Source organism: Rhinolophus hipposideros (assembly GCF_964194185.1).
Source record: "Rhinolophus hipposideros genome assembly, chromosome: 4".
Lineage (NCBI taxonomy): Eukaryota > Metazoa > Chordata > Mammalia > Chiroptera > Rhinolophidae > Rhinolophus > Rhinolophus hipposideros.
Window position 1 is genome coordinate 35,840,949 of NC_138050.1, and position 22,630 is coordinate 35,863,578.

At 33.9% G+C, this 22,630-nt stretch overlaps 1 protein-coding gene across 3 annotated transcripts in view; it reads right to left on the reverse strand.

Annotated features, from left to right (window-relative positions):
- TUSC3 (tumor suppressor candidate 3) overlaps positions 1 to 22,630 on the reverse strand; it is a 154,130-nt gene that overhangs the window by 91,071 nt on the left and 40,429 nt on the right. For all 3 annotated transcript variants that reach the window (XM_081045702.1, XM_081045703.1, XM_081045704.1), the window contains exon 2: positions 22,272 to 22,441. In XM_081045702.1, coding sequence (XP_080901828.1) covers positions 22,272 to 22,441 — 170 coding nt within the window. The remainder of the gene's footprint in view (positions 1 to 22,271; positions 22,442 to 22,630) is intronic.

Sequence of the window (22,630 nt, forward strand, 5' to 3'; positions counted from 1 at the left end):
ATGCGCAGAACAGAAGACGAGATCCTCCATATCCTGCCCACAACTTACATCCACAATCTGTCTCTATCAACATATTAAAGGGGCCTCTGTTTTGTGACACCCCATGTTCATTCTGGAAGCATTAAAACATCAAATCCTTTGCTTACAAAGTCCTCCATTCTTTCAAAAGCTTGCTCAAAAACTGCCTCTCCTCCAGAAGTCATTTGAAATCTCTGCAGTACTTGTTGAGGCAGCTGTTTGAAATGAAAATTCTTCGCTATTGTGCAGCTACTTATTTTATGCATGTATCAGTACTGTTTGTGCATATTATGCTTATGCATTGATTGTCCACGGCTATGACCCGGTACAGAATAAGCATTTAATAAAGGTTTGATGATGGTGGTGATGAATAATATACTTTCCTAAATAGTAAATATATATACCCTAAAACTAAATATCACTAAATTAGAGACTCTGAACTCTGGAAAGTATGATTAAAGCCCACTTAGAATTATGTCACAGGATAGTATCTTTTGTAAGACCAACTTGCTTTACTCTATTGGTAGTCTTAGAAAGAAAAAAATGAACACTTTATGTACCATCACAAATAAATGCTATTTATCAAAGGAATGGTGGCTATTACTTGAAAGGTTGTAATGACTAAATCAGCATCTAACATAATGTTCTTAATGTCAATTTCATATGCAAATCTATCTTAATCAATATGTATTCAGCATTTTAATATGTGCTGCAATAATGAAGTATACGTCACATCTCCACCTTTAAGAAGCTTGTTAGAGAAAGGAAGATACACACACTGATACATAAATAAGATATATATTTAACAAGAATTTAGATTATAGGTGCTATATGGCATATAGAGGAGGGTGAGATCACAATGGAATGGAACAACTGGACAAAATATGAATGTGAAAATATTCACAAAAGAACAGAAGGCATAAAATTACAATAAGCAAGAAAGGACAGGAAGAAAATATTAAGGTAACAGAAGCAGGATAAACAAAGACTACCAACTCTAAAATATGTTATTAAGTGTTCAAATAATAGAATATACATTTCATGTTAGAAAATAAAGAAAAAAGAGACTGGACGCTTTCTTCTGGTAGAAAGATAAATAGGACCTGGACGTTATTCTGTAAACAGTGAACAATTATGAGTGTTTTGAAAGAAGTGGATTATGCAAAATACTAATTAAGAAAGCTGTATCTGGCAACAGTGTGGATAATATATTGGAGAAGCAGAAAATGTTTGGAAGCCACTCAGAATGTTACTATAATGGTCTACTTGGGAAAACAGGGGGGTATTTAAATAGACTATAAATGAAGATTGACCTATTTCTTACATATTCTCCTTTAAAATCTAGAACACCAAAGCATCCAGAAATTTTTTTTTTACACAAGCTGCTTCTACTTAGGAATATATCTAGATGAAATAGAGAATTCCAAGGGAGCTAAGCAAATTATATTTTTTCAACACAAGTACAATACTTAAGAGAAAATTCAATATTGACAAGGTAAATTGGGGCTTTTTTTCTGTTGGACATAATTCACTAGCAGTAAGATCAATGAATAGAACTGTCACTAAAAATAATTCAGCTAGCCTGAGAAATATGAATTTCTCACCTATTACTTATGGTATATTCAGATGACTCATTAGAAGGAATGTGTCCCAATAACAAACCCTGTTTTCTAAACTTAACTCCATTATCCATATACCCCTTCAGTCCAACTTCTTAATGATTAATAGGGAATAGAAGAATCCAAACTAATGAAAAATAAGAAATTCACTGATTTCTGTATATGTTTATGTCAGCTTGGACTAAGGAGGCGAAGTGAGGCATCACTACTAGTGCTTATTGCCACACTTCAGACTTCACTGCCATCTGAAAGTGAAAACTGAAAATCCACAAACGCTCCAAACATTTAACTCAAATTAGTATATTTGCAACACTGTTAACTAAAAAAAAATACGTTACGTTTATGTAGCTCAGGAATATTAGAGGCTTAATTATGAATTTAGGAAACATTGTCAATTATTCTAATAGATTCACACGCAGCCTGAAGAGGGCAGTCAAGTTGTACCAAAGCATCCAGGAAGGCTGCTGAGCACAGTTCTGCTAAATGTATTGTTAAATCTTCTCAATTTTTTTATTATGGAGACAAGAAAAAAATTACTTAATCCAAATGCTATAACTTTTTATATTATAATCATTTTTACAGGTTATGTAAAACTAAAAAGGATTATTAATTCATCTGCAGTTGTGTATATTTAATATATTTCCCATGATGAATGTAATTTTTATCTGTAATGCCCTTGAAGGGATTTTTTTTTTTTAAGAAATGTGATTTCTCTTTTCAGTGTTATTCAAACTTCCTAAAAGTAACAGGTTCATATCAAAATCCCATGTATCTCTTTTATATCCATATGTTTATGATGACTTACATATGTATATAAATATATATTACAGTTATTCCAAAGTATGTCTTCATAAAACCCCCAAATTAATCAATTTCGATAGACATTGATATACAAAAATCTGGTGTGAGCAGAACCACCTATTACTTATGGTTTTGAAGAGAGAAAAAAACGGGTAAACTGCATCCTAAACAAAGATTTTAACAGAATGATTTCTCTCCAGTTGTGCTACACATACCCAGGAACCTACTGAACACACTGAAATACACTAAATAGATCCAATACTCTGAAGAGCTGAGAAATCAACAGTTCACTACCATGCTGTAATTGACTCTGCAAAATTCACTTGGTAAGATAAACTGAAGAGGTTGTGCCCATTATGCTCCGTTTCCTAGGCATCTGTCTTTTCCTTTATCATACCTACTAACTAGATGCCTTTCCTTGAAAAACAATTCTAATGTAAAACAGGTGATTCAAACACAAATCTTAAAAGAAAAGTGTATATTAATATAAGGTATTAAATTGTATGTACCATGCATAGTTACAACTTGGTTCGAGTCAATAAAATTTTTGTTCTCTTAAAAAATGGTAACACCAACATATAAATGCTTAAAGGCTGTATGCTAAGGAGACTGGCACACAATGCAATAAAAAAACAGATTCATCCATTGTTCATTTGACAAATTTTTGTCTACATGTATAATGTAAATATTAGGACTATAGTATATATTTGATAAATATTTGTGGAATTAACAAAAATAATTGATAGATGAATGAATAAATGGATAAATCAATACAGTATTTGGCAGGGGTATACGGAAGCAGAAAGAAACAGGCCCTTGCCTCAAGATATGTCATTTCATTAGGAAAACATTTATAATCTAAAATAATGAAAACAAAACAAATGTTGAAGTTCAAAACAATGTAAATCTTGTTTATCATAACATGCCCAGAAATTATTATATTAAAAAATATTCGTTGACTAAATGAATTAATGCATTCATCATAAAGCCTGACAAGCTGAAATTAGAAAAGCATTAACTCGTATCGTAAATCCTGCAGGACTACTACAACAATTGTACGCTTTAGCTTCACATGATTGAGAGACTAAAACATGCAGCTTTTAGAGAACTTTGTTGTAATGAATCAAAAAGGCAGACACAAGATTATAGAAACTATGTTCCAGGAGATGGAAATCAGGTGTTTTCTACTTAACTGAAAGCAACACTATCATCATAACATTTATTTTGTACTAAGAACCCTTTTATGTATTTACACCTATCTTACTTAATCTTCACAAAGCCTTGTAATACAGATACTATGTAGTTCTATCCCCATAGTTGTAACTATGTGTGTTATATACAATTTAGTATCTTGTAATCATATATTTTTCCAAGAGTCTGAAGGACAAAGTTAATAACTTGTTTCTGTCCCATCACCAGTAATTACTAGAGACAGCAGAATTTCAAACTCGGGTAGTAAGAGGTTATAACTATACCTATGGCTATACATAAAGATATAAATACAAACTCAATTCTCAAAGCATTTTCCCTAAACCAGATGACCAAAACTCATCTGGGATATTTTTTGAAGACTTCATGTTTTTAGAGCAGTTTTAAGTTTATAAGAAAATTGAGAGGGAGAAACAGATTTCCTGTATATCTCCAGCCCCCCATTGTCTCCCCATTATCAACATCACTCACCAGAAGGGGCTTTTTTCTTTTTTTACCAAGGATGAACCTATATTGACACATCATATCACCTAAAGTCCATAATTTACCTTAGGGTTCACTCTTGGTATTTGCACATTCTATGGGTTTGGACAAAAGTATAACGACATATTATCTACCATTATAATATCTACAGAGTAATTTCACTGCCCTAAGAAATCATCTGTATTCTGCCTATTAATTTCTCACCACCACTTCCTGGTAACTACTGATCTTTACTGTCTCCATAGTTCTGCCTTTTCTAGAATATCATATAGTATGATGTAGCCTTCTCAAATTTGCTTCTTTCACTTAGTAGTATGCATTTAAGGTTCTTCCATGTCTTTCATGGCTTGATAGTTCATTTCTTTTTAGTACTGCATAACATTCCATTGTTTGGACGTACCACATTTATTAATCCAATCACCTACTGATTGGATCATTGCTTCCAAGTTTTTGGCAATTAGTAAAGCAGCTATAAACATCTCTGTGCAGGTTTTTGTGTGGACATAAGATTTCAACTTCTCTGTATAAACACCAGGGTGAGTGTTTGCTAGATAATATGGCAGGAATATGTGTAGTTTTTTTAAGAAACCGTTTCCCAAAGAGGCTGTACCATTCTGCATTCCCACCAGCAATGTGTGAGAGTTCCTGTTGCTTCATGTCCTTGTCAGCATTTGGTATTGTCAGTGTTTTGGATTTGGTCTACTAATAGGTGGGAGTGGCATCTCATTGTTATTTTAATTTACATTTCCCTGATGACTTAAGATGTGAAGCATCTTTTATATACTGATTTGCCATCTGTTTATCTTCTTAGGTGAGGTGTCTGTTAAGGTCTCTGGCCTATTTTTTTTTAATTGGGTTATTTGTGTTATTGTTGAGTAAACAGTTCTTTGTAAATTTTGGATAATAGTTCTTTATCCAATGTGCCTTTTGCAAATATTTTCTCCCAGTCTATGGCTTGTTTTCTAATTCTCTTGATATTGTCTTATGCAGAGCATACATTTTTTTTTCATTTCAATGAAGTCCAGCTTATCAATTATTTCTTTCATAGATTGTGTCTTTGGTGTTTTTTCTAAAAAGACATCATCATGCCTAAGGTCATTTAGGTTTTCTTCTATCTTCTAGGAGTTTTATAGTTTTGCATTTTACATTTAGGTTTATGATCCATTTTAATTTTTGTGAAGGATGTAAGGTCTGTCTCTAGATTCCTTTTTTTCTGCATGTGGATGTCTAGTTGTTCCAGCATCATTTGTTGAAGACACTACCTTTGCTCCATTGTGTGGCCTTTGCTCCTTTGTCAAATATATGGAGGTCTATTTCTGGGCTCTCTATTATGTTCTATTGATCTAGTCATCTGTTCTTTTGCCAATACCACACTGTTTTGATTACTGTAGCTTTATAGTAAGTCTTGAAGTTAAGTAGGGCCAGTTCCCCAACTTTGTTCTTCTTCAATACTGTGTTCGCTATTCTGGATCTTTTGTCTCTCTGTAACAACTTCAGAATCAGTTTGTCAGTATTCACAAAAATGACTTGCTGGAATTTTGATTGGGAGTACACTGAATCTAGTGATCAAGGAGATCAAGTTGGGAAGAACTGACATCTTGACAATATTGAGTCTTCCTATCTATGAGCATGGAATATCATTTCTCTCCATTTTACTTCTTTAATTTCATTCATCAGTTCTGTAATTTTTTTTTCTCATATAGATTTTTCATATATTTTGCTAGTTATACTTCAATATTTCATTCTTGGAAGTGACGATGTAAATGGTATTGTGATTTTACATTCAATTTCATGTGTTTGTTGTTATATAGAAAAGCAACTGACTTGAATACTAACCTTGTATCATGTACCCTTGCTATAATTGCTCATTAGTGCACGGGGATTTGTTGTGGATTTTTTTGGATTTTCAAATAGATGATCATGCAATCTGCAAAAAGAGTTTGTCTTTCTTCTCAATTTGTATACATTTTATTTCCTTTTTAGAAGGTTTTTTATTAGATTTTCACTTATTCCTTCTTTGGTGCTCTTCCTTTCTTTACGTAGATCCAAATTTCTGACCTACATATTTTCCTACTCTGTAAAGTACTTATTTTAACATTTCTTGCAAGGCAGGTGTGTTGACAAATGGCCTCAATTTTTGTTTGTCTGAGAAAGTCTATTTCTCCTTTACTTGTGAAGGAAAACTTTACAAGGTGCAGAATTTCTTTTTCTCTCAACACTTTAAATATATCACTCTACTCTCTTCTTGCTTGCATGATTTTTGAGAACTCAGATTTCATTCTTATCTTGTTCCTCTACATGCGGTATACTTTTTTTCTTTTTTTTCTTTTTCCTCTGCTTCTTTTTGTTTTTCAGTTTCTGTAGTTAAGGTATAGTGTTTTGTTTTGTTTATTTGTTTGGTGATTTATTTTTCTTGGAGTCTTCTGAGATTTCTCAATCTGTGGTTTGGTGCCTGACATTAGTTTGGAGAAATCTCAGTCATTATTGTTTCAAATATTTATTCTGTTCCTTTCTTCTGCTGCTACTATTCTCATCACACATGCATTAAGCCTTTTGTAGTTGTCCCACAACCCTTGGATATTTTTGTTTTCATTCTTTGTTCTCTTTGCTTTTTAATTTTCAAGAAGTCTATTGATATATCCTCTAGTTCAGAGATTATTTCCTCAGCCATGTCCAGTCTACTGATAAGTTCATCAAAGACATTCTTCATTTATGTTACAGTGTTTATTCACTCTAGCATTTCATTTTGGCTCTTAAAATTTCCACTGCTCTGCTTACATTGCCCATCTGTTCTTGACTGCTGTCTACTTTATCCATTAGAGTCCTTAGCATGTTGATCATAGTTATTTGAAATTCCTGTTCTGATAATTCCAACATCCCTGAAATACGATTCTAATGCTTGCTTTGTCTCTTCAAACTGAGTTTCTTTGTCTTTTGATATGTCTTGTAATTTTTTTCTTGATAACCAGACATAATATACGGGGGGAAAAGGGACTGCCATAAATAGGCCTTTAGTAATGTAGTGGTGAGATGTTGGCAAAGGAGAAATGGTCTATAGTCCTGTGATTAGGTCTCGTTTTCTGGAGAGCCTGTGCTTCTGGACTGTGAATTTCACAATTGTTTCTCAGTTTTGTTTTGTTTGTTTGTTTCCTCCTCCTTCAGGTGGGACAAGATGGCTGGAGTGTGCTGGAGTTGGGTATTTCCTTTCTGCCACATGGAACACTCGAGGCGGGTGGAGTTGGATATTTTCCTTCGCCAGTCAGTTAGGCCTTGATAATAATACCCCAGCCTGTTAGGGATCGATTAACTAGTTTCCCCTGAGGGTAAGCCTTATTAAAAACAGTGCTCTTGTGTATTTCAAAATGGTTCCTTTCCCCTCTATGTGCTGGAAGCCCCAGGGATTTTTATCTGATATTTACTATGGGAATCTGGTCAAGCTCCTGGAGGTGAATCTTATAATACTGTAGGAGCTCTTCATGACTGGGTCCCCTTAAATTTTTAACTCTAAGAATTGTCCACACTGAGCTTCCAGCAATTTATCAATTACAGTTCAGGTTTTCCTACCCCAGCACTGGTTCCCACACTGATTTCTGCTCATGTGTCTTCTCCTCTGGTAAACTGTGACTCCCTATATTCACCTTCTTCTCCAAATTGGACCTCTTATAAATCCAGAAAGAGTTGATTTTTCAGCCTGTTTAACATTTTACTTGTGGCAAGGATGGAGTGGCAACTTCTACACAAGTTCATTACACACAGGATTGGAAACTGAAAGTGGATTACTTTTTAAATACAAATCCCTGGACACATATGTTAAATTAGTCAGTCCCTTCTAAGTATGGGTTCTGGGAATATATATTATAACCAGCTTTCCAAGTATGTTTTACACACGCAGAAGTATGAAAATAGCTGAAATAAATGAATACTGGGAAAACAAATGGAAAGGCTTCTCAGATTAAGTAATTTCATCTAATTCTGTAGTACTCCCCCTCCCAAAGTTAAACATATTAGTCTGAGTTAAAAAAGAAAAAAAAAAACTGTACAAAATTACAATAATTTGTGTAAAACACAACAAATATAAAAATAATCAGACTTCCAAATAATGTAATACCGCTTTTATTATTACATTTTGGCTAGGTAGAAAGTATTTATACAGCATTTGAAATCTGAAAATCTAAACTTGTATACTGGCAGTGAACTTCATATAGTATAAAATTGGGAAAAGTCACATATACTTTCTGTTTATCTTTCCCTTTGTTGCATGACAATACTAGTAATTCTTCTCTCACTGAGGTTAAAAACCTGAGGTGTATATCAATTTAATAAATGGAAAGGGTTATGCAAATATCAATGTGTTTAGCATCTGGCATAAAATCCATTGACTGTTTGCATTTTCAAATCTCATTTCTAGCTATTTCCCCTCTTACTCTGTAACAGGCCCCACCCAAATCATTTTCACTTCCCTCGATAAACTAGGCTTACTCTTGAAATTTGATTTATGTGCTCTTTCTTCCTCCTCTTCAACACTACTTTCTATAGACACAGAGCACACACACCACACAACACATATGACACACTTGGCTCACACACATCACAGAGACATGTGTCCAGGGTATTGAAGCAGATATAAATGCCTCATGAATTCCTAATCGTCCTGCAGATTTTATTACCTCAATTATCACTTTACCAAATAAGCCTTTTTTGGACATCAGGGTCCTCTCATAGATCTCTGCTTTTCTTTCATGGTTTGTATGAGTTAAGTGATTACAAGTTAACTGAGTAATGTAACTAGTGTCCAGACTTCAACTAGACTCGGAAATCAATTAGAGTTGCCACCAGGTCAGTTTATTCTCATTATCTCCCTAGTATCCAGCGCGATATCTATATATAGTGACTGTTCAATAAATAGTGGTTCAAAAAATAAATGTCAGTATCAAAATAATATTGTATCATCACAGTAGTACCCAATTCTATGGCAAAAGGCCACGGAATTATAAAATAAAGATTTTGTTTGCCACTAGTTCTAGCTAAGATTTTTAAGGGAAAAACAAAACAATAAACCCTATTCTACAGACCTGAAAAAAAAAATGAGAATTTAAATAAAAAACTGAAATGAATGATAAGTATATAACTTATTGCCAAAAATATTAAGAGACATTTCAGAATTATTAATAGGTTCTACGTTTGGAGTCCCCGGTACCAACCCTAAGTTCGGTGATTCACTGAAAGGACTCACAGGAATTAGCATAAAATCATACTGGTATTCATTACAGTGAAAGGTTAAAATTTATTATAGTGAAAAGATGCAAAGCAAAATCAGCACAGGGAAAAGGTACCTGGAAAAGTCTGAAGGAACTAGATGCAAGCTTCCACCAGTGATTCCCAGTGGAGTCACACAAGACTCACTTAATTCCTTCAGCAATGAGTTGTGACAACACTTGTAGAGTGACATCTACCACCAAAAATCAAAGATTCGGTGTCCAAGATTTGTCTCAGGGGCTGGTCACATTGACACCCTCTATCTAGCACATGCCCACATACCAGTGGAGCCCCAACCGGACAGCAGGCCTTTCTGAGGACAGCAGTCTCAGGTCGGCCATGTTAACTAGCTTCATTACGGCCACCATCATCTGATAAATCAAGTAAGCAATTCATGTTCTTTACTGATGTTCTTTACTGACAAAGACAATGATCTACCACAAAGACGGAATACATCTGAACCTCTTTACTTGACAAAGTGTTTAATTGTTTGAATTCATTCCTATGAGCCCAAGCATCCTATTCATGTGAAATTATTTAGGAACTAGAGTCTGGAACTATGATAAACACTACAACTTAATATGACAAATGACTAAGATATTATAAAATCATGGAAATCAAGGATAAATGCTTAAAAATAACATGAATGTTATAATTTATGACATGTATTTTATGTATATAAGTAATACTTCTCTCAAGATAAAATGTAGAAACTTTCATCTTTAGTTTGAATGCTTGATAGTAGTTATCAAGACTATACATTTAAAAGCAATTATATTGTTTCAGTTGTAATCATTATAAAGCAGTTTTAGAGAAATAAAATGCTACTTTATAGCCTATTTACTTCTGAACTGTGTAATCAGAAATCTTTCAATGTATTTTTCTTCCATATGTAGTATTCTCACTCATTTCATTCAATAAAATCCTAGTAACTACAGAGATTGCAAAGCGCTGGATTGCATGTGATCTAGCATAGACTCATCATCATCATCATCATCATATTAGCGTAACAGTTTTCTTTCAAAGAACTTTCTACTTTATGGTCAGACTCCAAATTTCTTTTGTAAGATTAAAACTCTACCTAAAAAATTACTGGATTCCTATAGGATAAGGACAACCAACTAATAGTTTCTAAAAACTATGCAGATCTACCCAAAGAAAAAACAAAATTATTCACGGCTATAGCATAACTAGGATAAAAAGAATACTACAGAAGGTAAAGGTATATAAAAGTGGAATAATTAACATCTGAAACCTTAGAAACCTATGCAAGAACAAGAAGTGAGGTGAAAACTGCAAAAGAAAAGAGGAGAAGAGAAATTCTGGCAGAGATAGAACACAAGAGGGAAAAAAATCACTCCTAGAAAAAAAACAGATCTCAGCTGAACTGGAAAATATTAGAATAACAGTAGATAGATAAGAACAGTGGCTGCTAGCCAGTATATATAAATGAAGGGGCTTGGAAGTACACGGGAACAAACATGGCAGTCTTAAGAATGCATCACTTTGTGGAGCATGGGAGAGAACTTAAGAAGAGGCAGATAGGCAGGCCTTGGAGGCCTGGTGGTTCAATGGAAGGGGAGAAGGTCATAATGGAAATTGCAGGACCTATGGGAACATAAAATTGTCTCTGAATCAAAAGACCCTACAGGAAGGGAGGGAGGGAGGAAGTCTTTTTGCTCAACCTATTCCACTTTATAAACAGAAAAGGGTACTTAAAAACCTACTAGGCTACTTGAAAGTCTAACCATCACCTCCACATATTTCTGCTCTAGAAACAAAAACAAATTTAAAGAAGACCAAATAACCAGCAGTATTCATTACAAAGAAGAAAATCAAAAGTAAGAATCAAAATTCTCCAACTGATAAAAAATGTCCCTAAAAAAGCAACCATGAAGAGAAAAAAAACAAAAACAAATCACACAATAGTCCAACTTGAATTAAGTATCATTAAACAAGCATATGAAGACAAAAAAAGAAAACAAAATCTCAAGTAGGAAATTAAAAAAACTCAAAATAGAAGTGAATGAAAAACAGGAAGATATATGTGAGAGTTGACCACACTTGGGAAACCAATAAAAAGGAAGAAACAAAACAAGCGAAACACAGAATTCCTGCAGAAATGTACACTGCACTACAAAGTGCTCAAAGAACAGAGCTGCCTGAAAAATGTAATAAAGCACAGTGAGAAAAGGAATGTAAACAAGAGAATAAAAACAAAATAAAGGTTAAAAAGGAAAAAGGCATGATAGATATAAAAGATGGACAAGAAAGATTAAACGCATGGAGAACTGTAGTTCCTGAAATAGAAAAATAAAACAATGAAACAGAACTGCTGTTTTAAATTATATACCAATAAAACTTTCTGGAAATAAAAGAAGGCCTATATTTATATATCAAAAGGGCTCACTGTGTACCTGGAGATGGTGACCCCACATAGTCAACTCTGAGACACAGTGTAGTAGTACTAGACTTCAATGAAAAAAAAAAATATGTGCATTGGCTCTCTAGGCAAAAAGACAAATCACATGCAAAATAAGAAAATGAGGTTAGCATCAATTTGTCAACAGCACCAAATAAAATTTGTTGGAACTACATGAGCCTACACAAACTGATTAATGTCTCCAGCAGTGGAAGACAGCTATCTGTTCAGCCTCCATTACCAAAATGGAGGCCCAATACCTTATTGGGCTCTTTACATACTGAAGTAAGTGTATCCCCTACAGGAACATTCTTAGTCATTTATACAGATTAACTCACAAATCAGAGTCCTCTGAATAGGGACCAATCCAATATGTTGCATTGGATATGTCCAGGAATCCGTGCCATATTACCTACCTTTGGGGACACACAAACCTAATGAACCCCTCAAATTATTTGTGACTGATAATATTGCTGATTGGAACCTATGGGAGGGAATATGAATTGTCCTCCATTTATCAGTACTCACTTGATTTTTGGACACGCTATCTGACTGACATAGCTACCAAGTATAAATAAATGCCTATATCCCTATTTTGGAGTTGGTCAATTTGGACCCAATGACTAATAAGGTGAGAGGGATCTAATAGGCCTTGCTTGTTAAAGGGAAATGATATATTCAGGAGTGCAGCTGACCTGGCCAGGCAGCCTATCTAACTTACATCACAAAAGAGGCAGTACCATTTGTTTTTTTGGTGGAGGGCGAGGGGAGAACCTTATGCCCTGTCAGTACTCAAAGCAAAGTCAACGCCTCAATGTAGTCCTTAAGTCATAGAGATTACCCTAAATATCTACTCATAGGCCCCTGATGGTGTCTGATGGGCGGCTGTGGCTGTTCAGCCTCAGAGACAGCTTTGTAATATCAAAGCAGATGTACTGTTCTGCTCAGTGGGCAGAGCTCAAGGCAGTCCTCAGAGTTCTGAACAAGATTCTGTCTGATAAACATTCTACTACAGTTTTACTGACTTTTGCCAATGGTCTAATCATAGTCTGACACATGGAAGAGTATAGACTGGCAGGTTAAAGACACACCTCGTTGAGGACGTTGCTCTTTTGTGAAACAAATTATGCCTGCCAAATGGTCATTAATAGGTCACTAATGTGGATGTCAATAGTGACGATCCATCATCTGATGAGATCGACTGGATTCCAGTTGCTGGTGGAGCCTGCACTACTCAGACACCACCACTGCTACCTGACTTCACTACGGGAACAGACATGCAAGTGATCCACTAGCATGAACTGAGTACAGTTTCACGCAGAAGCTACGATGCGTACAGGACTTGGGACTCTTACTAATCTTGGCCTATTTACTCTGTAGAGCAAGAGGCCACATTGGTCAGGGGATTGTCCCCATCCATTTTTAGCAAACTAACTATTCTGCGCCTATGACCTCTTCTCAGGACTACTATTGGCACCTTACCATTGTCAACACCTTTTTAGATTATGATGTCACTGTTACCGGTAAAGTATAAAGTAGTCTTAGAATATCTTATTGAGCCAGAAAGCAAAGATTAATGGAGGCATGTCAGGACAGAGGAGTTGGTTTCCACTGGTCAAGTTTAGAACAACTTGAAAAATGAAGAAGAATCATAGTAATGGATTAGTGAATAAAACAAGAATCTTTAAGTTGAGATACCATAATTATAAATATAAAAAAAATTATAAATATAAAAAAAAAATTATACCTCATTTTTACCTTTTGAGTATCTGAACTAATTAATGTAGAAGGAATGATAGAATTTTTAAAAATCGTCACTTTACAATCACCAACGCAAAATCAAATTCAGGTAAATATCAATGGATGCTCTAATCACTGGGTAAAAAGGTACTGAGAAACAGGATAGTCATATGATCTCAAAGTATCCCCCTCCTGAACCATTCACCTCTCCCAATTATTTAACATAAGGAAAAAAAGACATGCTTAAACACAGAAACTGTGATGGTCATCACACTAATCAGATACTCGATTTCATTATTTACAGTCGAACAACCTAACATACGTGCCTCCTGAGATGATGCAAAAAATACATAAATAATTGCCATAGTACTCCTGCAATAATTTAATTAATTAATTAATTAACCAATCATGAGGAAACAATCACATATTCAGATCATAGGACATCAAGGCAATTGGCCTAGATTCTTTTTTCAAAAAGGAAGCCAACATTAAAAGTGCGGGGATTACAAGAAACGCAAGAGGCATAATAATCAAATACAATATATGACCTTTAACAAGATCCCAAGTAGCGTGGAAAGGCTATAAAAGACATTTTGGAGAAAAATGTGAAATTTAAATATGCACAGTACAATAAGATTATATCACTGAATTAAAGTCAATACACTTAAAAGTGATAATGGTATTTTGATTGCGTAAGAATTTCCCTTTCTTAAAAGATGCATACTGAACTATTTAGCAGTGATATTTCATGATGTTGATGTACATTTGCTTACATATAACTCATTTTTGACATATACTTAAAAGAGCAAAATCAACTGTGGCAAAAATGTTAATAAGTAATGAAACTTGGTAAAGAGTAGACTGTATCCTTGTACTACTGTTTCAATTGGCTATAGTTGAAAATTAGAAAGATGGAGGACTAAAGCTGGACTTTACATATAAATAATATAGAAAATAAAAAGAGCTCAGAGACTGCTACAATGTAACACAGATAATGAAAAGTCATTAAAAACAATAAAAGAGTTGGGGTCATCCAATCTGAGGAAGACACCTAGGAAGAAATTTAGTACACTGAAGTTACATCATATGCCTTCAACTTAAAAATAATTAAACTAGATGAAACTCAGTAATAAGTCTAGAACATCCTTTATATTAACATGGTCATAGATTCAATCAAACCTGAAACAGGTCTCCTGTTATTAGCTAACTAGGCAAAAAAATGTGTGCATTTCAGGAGAGTTTGACAAAGACGTGAAATACTTTGTTCATGTAGCCAGGCATATTAGGGTGACAATAGTTAAGGCCATAGAGAATTATTATCTAAGGCATAGAAGATATTATAAGGGCTATAGTCCCAAAACCGTTTACATAGCACTTATAAGAGCATTAAGTGATGTACAATGGCAATTTTACCTATACATGATTTTCACCTTATGTACTCACTTCAGAATCTAATCTCATGAGAGATATGACTTCACTTTAATGAAACAAAAGGCTGATGAGCTTTTTTCCACATGGTTTTGGCCAGCTATCTCCAACTCACCAGTCCCTGTTGTGAGATGCTACTGTGAATAAAAGCTTTTCATGATCTAATGAGTTTAAGAAATGCTGACTTATGGATCCTAGCCCTAAAAGATTAATAATCTTAATTGGAAAGGCAAAAGCAAAATGCAAATTACAGTTCACAGGGTAAAGGCAATGATGAATGTGTACACTTAAGGGAAGCATTAAACTCTATTAGCTCTGGAGTCACAAATCCCAACCCTGACAGCTATTAGCTGTGTGACTTTGGATAAATTATATAATTTCTCAGCTTTGATGTTCTCATCTATAAAATGGATTTTTACAGACTTACCCTTTACAGTAATGAGAATGACATAAGCTTTTATATAGAGTATATCATATATATATATATATATATACATACATACATACATATACACACACACACATAAATACAGTATACATGTATGACAAAGGATTCCCAAATTTACACATGGTAAATAATAATTTTATTTAGGAGGAAGCATGTTAGCCAGTTAACAACTAATATATCAATGTAATAATTTATTCACCCTCCTTTTCAAAATATCTTTGTAATTACTAATTTTTTTATTTATTTTAAGTCTAACAATATATTAATCTCCAAGATATTACCATACATGAATCCTACTTGATTCTACATGTACATTTTTTATTTTACTTCACCTGGATTTTTTTTGCTTACATCTATTGATCCATAGTAATAACCTCACAAGAGGATATTTTGCTTTTAGAATTTTTAGTGGCTTCTGTAAGAGATGAGTAACTTTGTGGTAGCATACATCTAAAAGATTTAGCATTTATGAGTAATGTACCCTTTAGTACAATCTGATAAAGGAAGTTGGAGTTAACACTTAGGGGAGGTGAGAATTATATTGAGTTGTCTTAATTAAGAACTTTATTTGGCCCAGGAGTTTGATGCTAACACTGAAGAAGGTGAGAATTGAATTCTGAAATTTGTGAATAAACTGTGTGACGGAAGAGCACAATGATTTGATAAGAGGGCTTCCAAGGAACACAACAGTTCATTCACCAGCCTAAAAGCAACTAGAGAATCTAAGTAAGTTAACTGTAGGAGAAAACATCCCTTTTTCTTAAAGAAAAGCATAAGGCAGAACGTCTCAGAGAGTACTAAGATTTTACAAGTATAGCTATGAACTTTTCAATGACTATCAATAATTATAAAAATTACAGGAGTATTATAAAAAATGGTCCAAAATTAGATTGACACAGAAGAACCAGAATTTAATTCATGTTAAAAAAAAAAAAAGATGGCTGCTTAAGATAGGATGCCTTTCTCAATGAATCCACCATTCCCTTTGAGGCTGAACTGAGAATACAAGAATAGAATTTGAATAACTTTTCTTCACACACCTTCTTTACCTTTTCATCTTAGTTGTCACCTTGAGATCTCAGTTACCCACTCCGCGATATCCTACGAGTCACAGTTAGGACTCATGTGACTCCGTAACAGTAAACCTCAGAACACTGCTCAACCACAATTATTTATAGATACTCATTTGAAATTTATATAAAATAAAATTATCATTCTCATCTAACAAACTCCAAAGCATCCCATGGAGCTCAGTTAATTTTCTTCCTCGCCAATTCCATTGTCATCCTGAGTAAATTCAACAAATATGATTATAATCTAGACACTACCAGAGCATGGTAGTTCCTCAAGCTTCTTCTCTACAACATCAACAATCATCTATACTATACTTCAGTAAATTATTTAAATAAACCCTTCATGACAACTTCCTAATTTTCAACCCCATCCTAGTTTTACACAAAATCTGTCCTTCATCCTCATGAAAATATAGCTTAATTACATATCACACGTAGTATAACAGCTGCTCCTGGCTTCCTTTGACCCCCTATCCGTCTTTGAACCCATAGTTACACATTTCAAATATACTCTCACTAACACTCTTGAATCATTTGCCTAATCCACTGCACGCCATACACCAAACATGTTAATTTCTCAGGAGGGTGTGCTTGCTCCTAAATTGATGAATATTGGGGAAGAAAATAATTTAATTCTACAGGTTCTTCCCTAAGAAGTTGGGTATTCTAGTTTCAAAAGGGTCTTCAAAGCTATATGGTTATCCAATTAGTTAAGCATTCCAATTCCCATTGCTCCAAAATGAAAATAAACAAAAAACTATGAATCATAAACCTGCTTCTTTCCTTCCCTTTCTCTATATTGCTGGCACGCTAGAATTACCTAGATCACATTTTGTAAACGTCACTGCTGTGGCCCCATCCCAAAACAATTAAATCAGAATGTGCGTACAAGAAACATGTATCTGCCTTACATTTTTAATTTGCCTCTAATGCTTCACCTCTTCTTTCTCACCTCTCTAACAACCTTTCTGCTACCCTGATCCATAAATTATCTTAACTTTTTCTAATAACTTCAATCTTTTTCTCTTATGAATCTAAAACTATCCTAAAATTTAAAAGTTTATTACACAATAGGCTACAATAAACAAACAGATAAAGGTTACTAAGAAACTTAAGAGTCCATATTTAACAATTCATTTAACAACAATGCATTAAGTAAAATATTACCCAAAGGATTTATCATTTGACAGTATGTTATGGCTAACATTATCAGAATACATACAATGATATGTAACTGAAATACAATTATATGTTACTGTGAAATAAATACTTCAATAATAAAGTATTTCTAGATTATAGCTGCCAAAAACATAATGAATATATTTTTTTGAATAGTAGTGAATATAGGAAATCAATCTATTCAGTTTTTAAGAGTAAACAAATGATTTCCCTAAAATATATATGGTATTGTAGCATGCCAAAGACAGTATGTATTTTTAGTGGAAACTGAACTCTTACACCAAAATGTCAATTAAGGTGGTATTTTTATCTGCGGAAGGCTTCACAGCCTCCATTACTTAAGGTATGTATACCCTTTCCGTAAGTGCTAGCCCAATTCTGGCAACAACATTAACACTCACTTGGGTAATGGTCTCTAATTTGATAGAAGGGCAACTCAGAATCATCTGACATGTATTTTTCAAAATATTTTTGTTTACCATCTTCTCTACCCATTTTTAGTAATGCCCCAATATACACACATTATTAAACTATGATAAGATCCTTCTTGAAAATTTCAGAACAATAAAATTAAATACATTTTGTGCAAGCTAGTATGAGCAAAACTGTTTTGTTTTTTTTTCATTGACCCATGTTACTAATAACTTCAGTTTCCACTAAACTTCAAAATGACTTAGAAATTTAAATAAAGTCTACAAATGAATATACTTGTACAATGCTGAGTTTGGATGTGGAGACACCACACAAAAAGCGTTTGCTTTTATGTCTCCAAAACTATTTCTGATTAGTTCATTCACTTATTCTTTTCTTTAGATTCCACATGTAAGTGAGATCATATGGTATTTGTCTTTCTCTGTCTGACTTATTTCACTTAACATAATGTTCTCTAGGTCCATCCATGTTGTTGCAAATGGTAAGATTTCTTTCTTCTTTATGGCTGAGTAATACTCCATTGTATAAATGTACCACAATTTCTCAATCCACTCATCTACCGATGGGCATTTCGATTGTTTCCATGTCTTGGCTATTGTATAAAACTGGAGGGTTGCTAGATGGGAGAGGGGATAAGGGGGAAGGTGAGGGGATTATAAAACAGTCAGTAACCACAAGATAGCCACGGGGTTTTGAAAATTAATTTGGGGAATGTAATCAATAATGTTGTAAAGATTTTGTAGGGTATCCAATGGACAGTAGTTTCATTAGGGAGACCACCTCAGGGATGATGTAGATGCCAGATCACTGCACTGTACACCTGAAGCTGAAGCTGAACAATATTGAATGTCAACTACAAGTTTTTATACACACACACACACACACACACACACACACACACACACACATATGTATACATACATACATATATGTGTGTATATATGTGTATGCATAGGTATATGTATATACTTACAAGAAGCGGAGTACAGCATTAGGAATAGAGACAGTGGAAATGTAATGGCTCTGTGCGATGTCAGAGGGATAGTGGATGGGGGAGGGGGTTCACACAGTGTGCGGGATATAAATGATAAACGTCTAAGTATTACTTTGTCTTGTGCATCTGAAACTAATTATAATAAAAAAAGTGTTTTCTTTTGAAAAGAAAACATAGTGAAGTGGTCAACCAAGAAGAAATATAGATAACCTGAGCTGACCTTAGCAATTGAGGAAGTGGAATATAAAATTTAGTTTCCTGAAAAAAAATATCCAGGCCCAAAGGGTTTTACTGGAGAATTCTATTAAACATTTAAAGAAGTAGTAACATGACCTTTAAAATTGTATATTTTTACACAATCTATTCCAGAAAATAAACAAAGAGGGAACATTTCCCAACTCACTTTATGAGGCCAATTTTACACTGATGCCCAAACTAGACAAAATAGTATTTAAAAAATGACATAAAAAATTATACAAATTAACATCATGAACTCAGATGCAAAATTTTTCAACAAAATATCAGCAAATAGAATCTGATAATACATAAGAATAACATACCACAATTAAGTGAGATTTATTCCAAAATGTAAGACTCGTTCAATATTTGAAAATCAGTGTAATCCACCATATCAACAGGCTAAAGAAGCAAAATCATATCAAAATCATACCAAAAACATGGAAAAAGTCCAACACCCATTCAGGATAAAAACTCTCAGTAAACTAGGAATAAAGAAGAATTTCCTCCTAATCATCAGAGAAATGCAGATTAAAACCACAATGAGGTATCACCTCACACCTGTCAGAACGGTCATCGTCTTCATTTGTTTGTCTTGTTCTTTAGTTGTTTTCAGTTTTATATACCACATATCAGTGAAATCACATGGTTCTCGACTATTTTTTGTTTGATTTATTTCGCTTAGCATAATAATCTCAAGATACATCATAATAATCTCAAGATACATCAATGTTGTCACAAATGGCTCTATTTCATTTTTTTTTTCTTATGGCAGAATAGTATTCTCATAGACACAGACAATAGTTTAGTGGTTACCAGAGGGTAAGGAGGGACGGACGGGGGTGGTAGATGAGGGTAAAAGGGATCAAATATATGATGTTGGAAAGAGAACTGACTCTCGGTGGTAAACACACAATGTGATATATAGATGACGTGTTACAGAATTGTACACCTAAAACCTATGTAACTTTACTAACAATTATCACCCAATGAACTTTAATTTAAAATAAAATATGGTCATCATCAATAAACCAATAAACAAGTGTAGGCGAGGATGTGGAGAAAATGGAACCCTCGTGCACTGTTGGTGGGATCGTAAACTGGTACAGCCACTGTGAAAAATAGTATGGAGTTTCCTCAGAAAATTAAAAATAGAACTACCTTATGACCCCGCAATTCCAATTCTGGGTATTTATCCAAAGAGATCCAAAACATTAATTTGAAAAGATATACGCATCCCTATGTTCACTGAAGCATTATTTACTATAGCCAAGGTATGGAAATGACCTAAATGCCCATCGATAGACAACTGAATAAAGATGTGGTACATATATACAATGGAATATTAATTGGCCATAAAAATATTATATCTAACAAAGGACTAGTATTCTAAAAATATATAAAAATTCTCTCCAAACTCAGTAAAAGAGAAAATCCAATTAGAAATGAGCAAAAGACATGAACGGATATTTTCACCAAGGAGGATATACAGATGACAAATAATCACATGAAACAATCAATGTTCAACAAGACAAATAAGCACGTAAAAAGATGTTCAACACCATTAGCCATTAGGAAAATGCAAAATATAACCACAATGAGATAGTACCCCATACTTATCAAAAGGCTAACATAAATTAGGGGCAACATAAAATGCTGAAGAGGGTATGAAAAAACTAGATCACTTATACACTGCTGGTGGGAATGCAGTATGACACAACCACTCTGGAAAACATTTTGGTAGTTTCCGGTAGTATTTGGTAGTTTCAAAACTAAACACGCAACCACCATACAATACAAGCATTACACTCGCTGCCATTTATCCCAGAGAAATGAAAAGTTCACACAAAAACTTGTATAAGAATATTCATAATGGCTGTATTTGTAATAGCCCAAAACTAGAAATAACCCAGATGTCCTTTAACAAATGGATGGTTAAACCATACACAGTCCACCCATACCATGGAATATTACACAGTAATAAAAAGAATAGACTATTGATAAATGCAACAACTAGAATGGATTTGGGGGAATTATTAAAAGAAAGCCAAACCCCAAAAGTCACACACTCTATGATACCATTTACATAAAATTTACATTTTGAAATGACAAAATTACAGAAATGGAGAGCAAACTCTGGAGGTGGGAGTGGAATGGATGTGTGCGCGTGGCTATAAAGGGTCACAGGAGGGGTTCTTATGGTGATGACACTGTTCTGGATCATGACTATATCAATACCAACAACTGCCGATGATACTGTACTACAGCTTTGCAAGGTGTTACCAATGGAGGACAATAGGTAAAAGGCGTATGAACTGTCTGTATTATTTCTTAAAAGAAGACATGAACCTACAATTACCTCAAAAGGTTCAATTAAAAAACAGCATTTGTTGCATATGTGTTATATTTGTATTCATACAAAATTGTCTTTAGTATATACCTACTGAAAAATATTTCATTCATCTCAAATCGTTTACTTCTGTTTAACAGGAAGCAAGTTCTAATCATTGATGGTATTGAAAAGGAAATGGGCTTCTCTAGTAAATGTGTTCCCTCTATTAAACTTGTTAAAATACAGGCTGCCTAAGGAGGGCTTGGGCTTCTTTATTGGCCACAAGATATAATTAGGTAATCTACAAGGCAATATTTGAACCACATTCTATCTTATATTTACTTTTATATAAGATATAAAGATGAATCTTTTCTTATGATTATATGTGGAAACGGTCAATAAATATTTTACATAATAAAAGATTAGCCTATTAAAGTCATTTTCTAAAACACAATAATTTGAGCTTACTTTTAAATATACACAATTATATTTGACTACTAAATTGAACTGTTTAATTCTATTAAATATATTTATCTTAAATAAAATAAATATATAGGCATGGACTAATAGTTTTTTTAAAAATTTAAATGCACAAATTACCTGCACACAGAACACTGCCGCTGAGGCTGAAGAGCTGTGAACATAACAATCATAGAATAATTTCGAGGTGGTGCCTTGATGAATTTTCGGAATTTATCACCATTCATTCGGAAGATTGAGCGCCTGGAACTCCATTCCATCAGCTGTTCTACTTTTTCAGCTAAAAGATTCTGCAATAAAACATAAGAAATTAAATTTACACACGATTAAAGTCCTTCAGTTTGTATTTCATATAAACAGGATTATGTGAGATTATATTTTAGCCAACATTAATTTCTGTTAAAAGTCTTTGTTTTGGTTAATATATTCATTGTTAATTGACCATGCAGGCATAAAATATTTCATTTTATTTTTCCTAA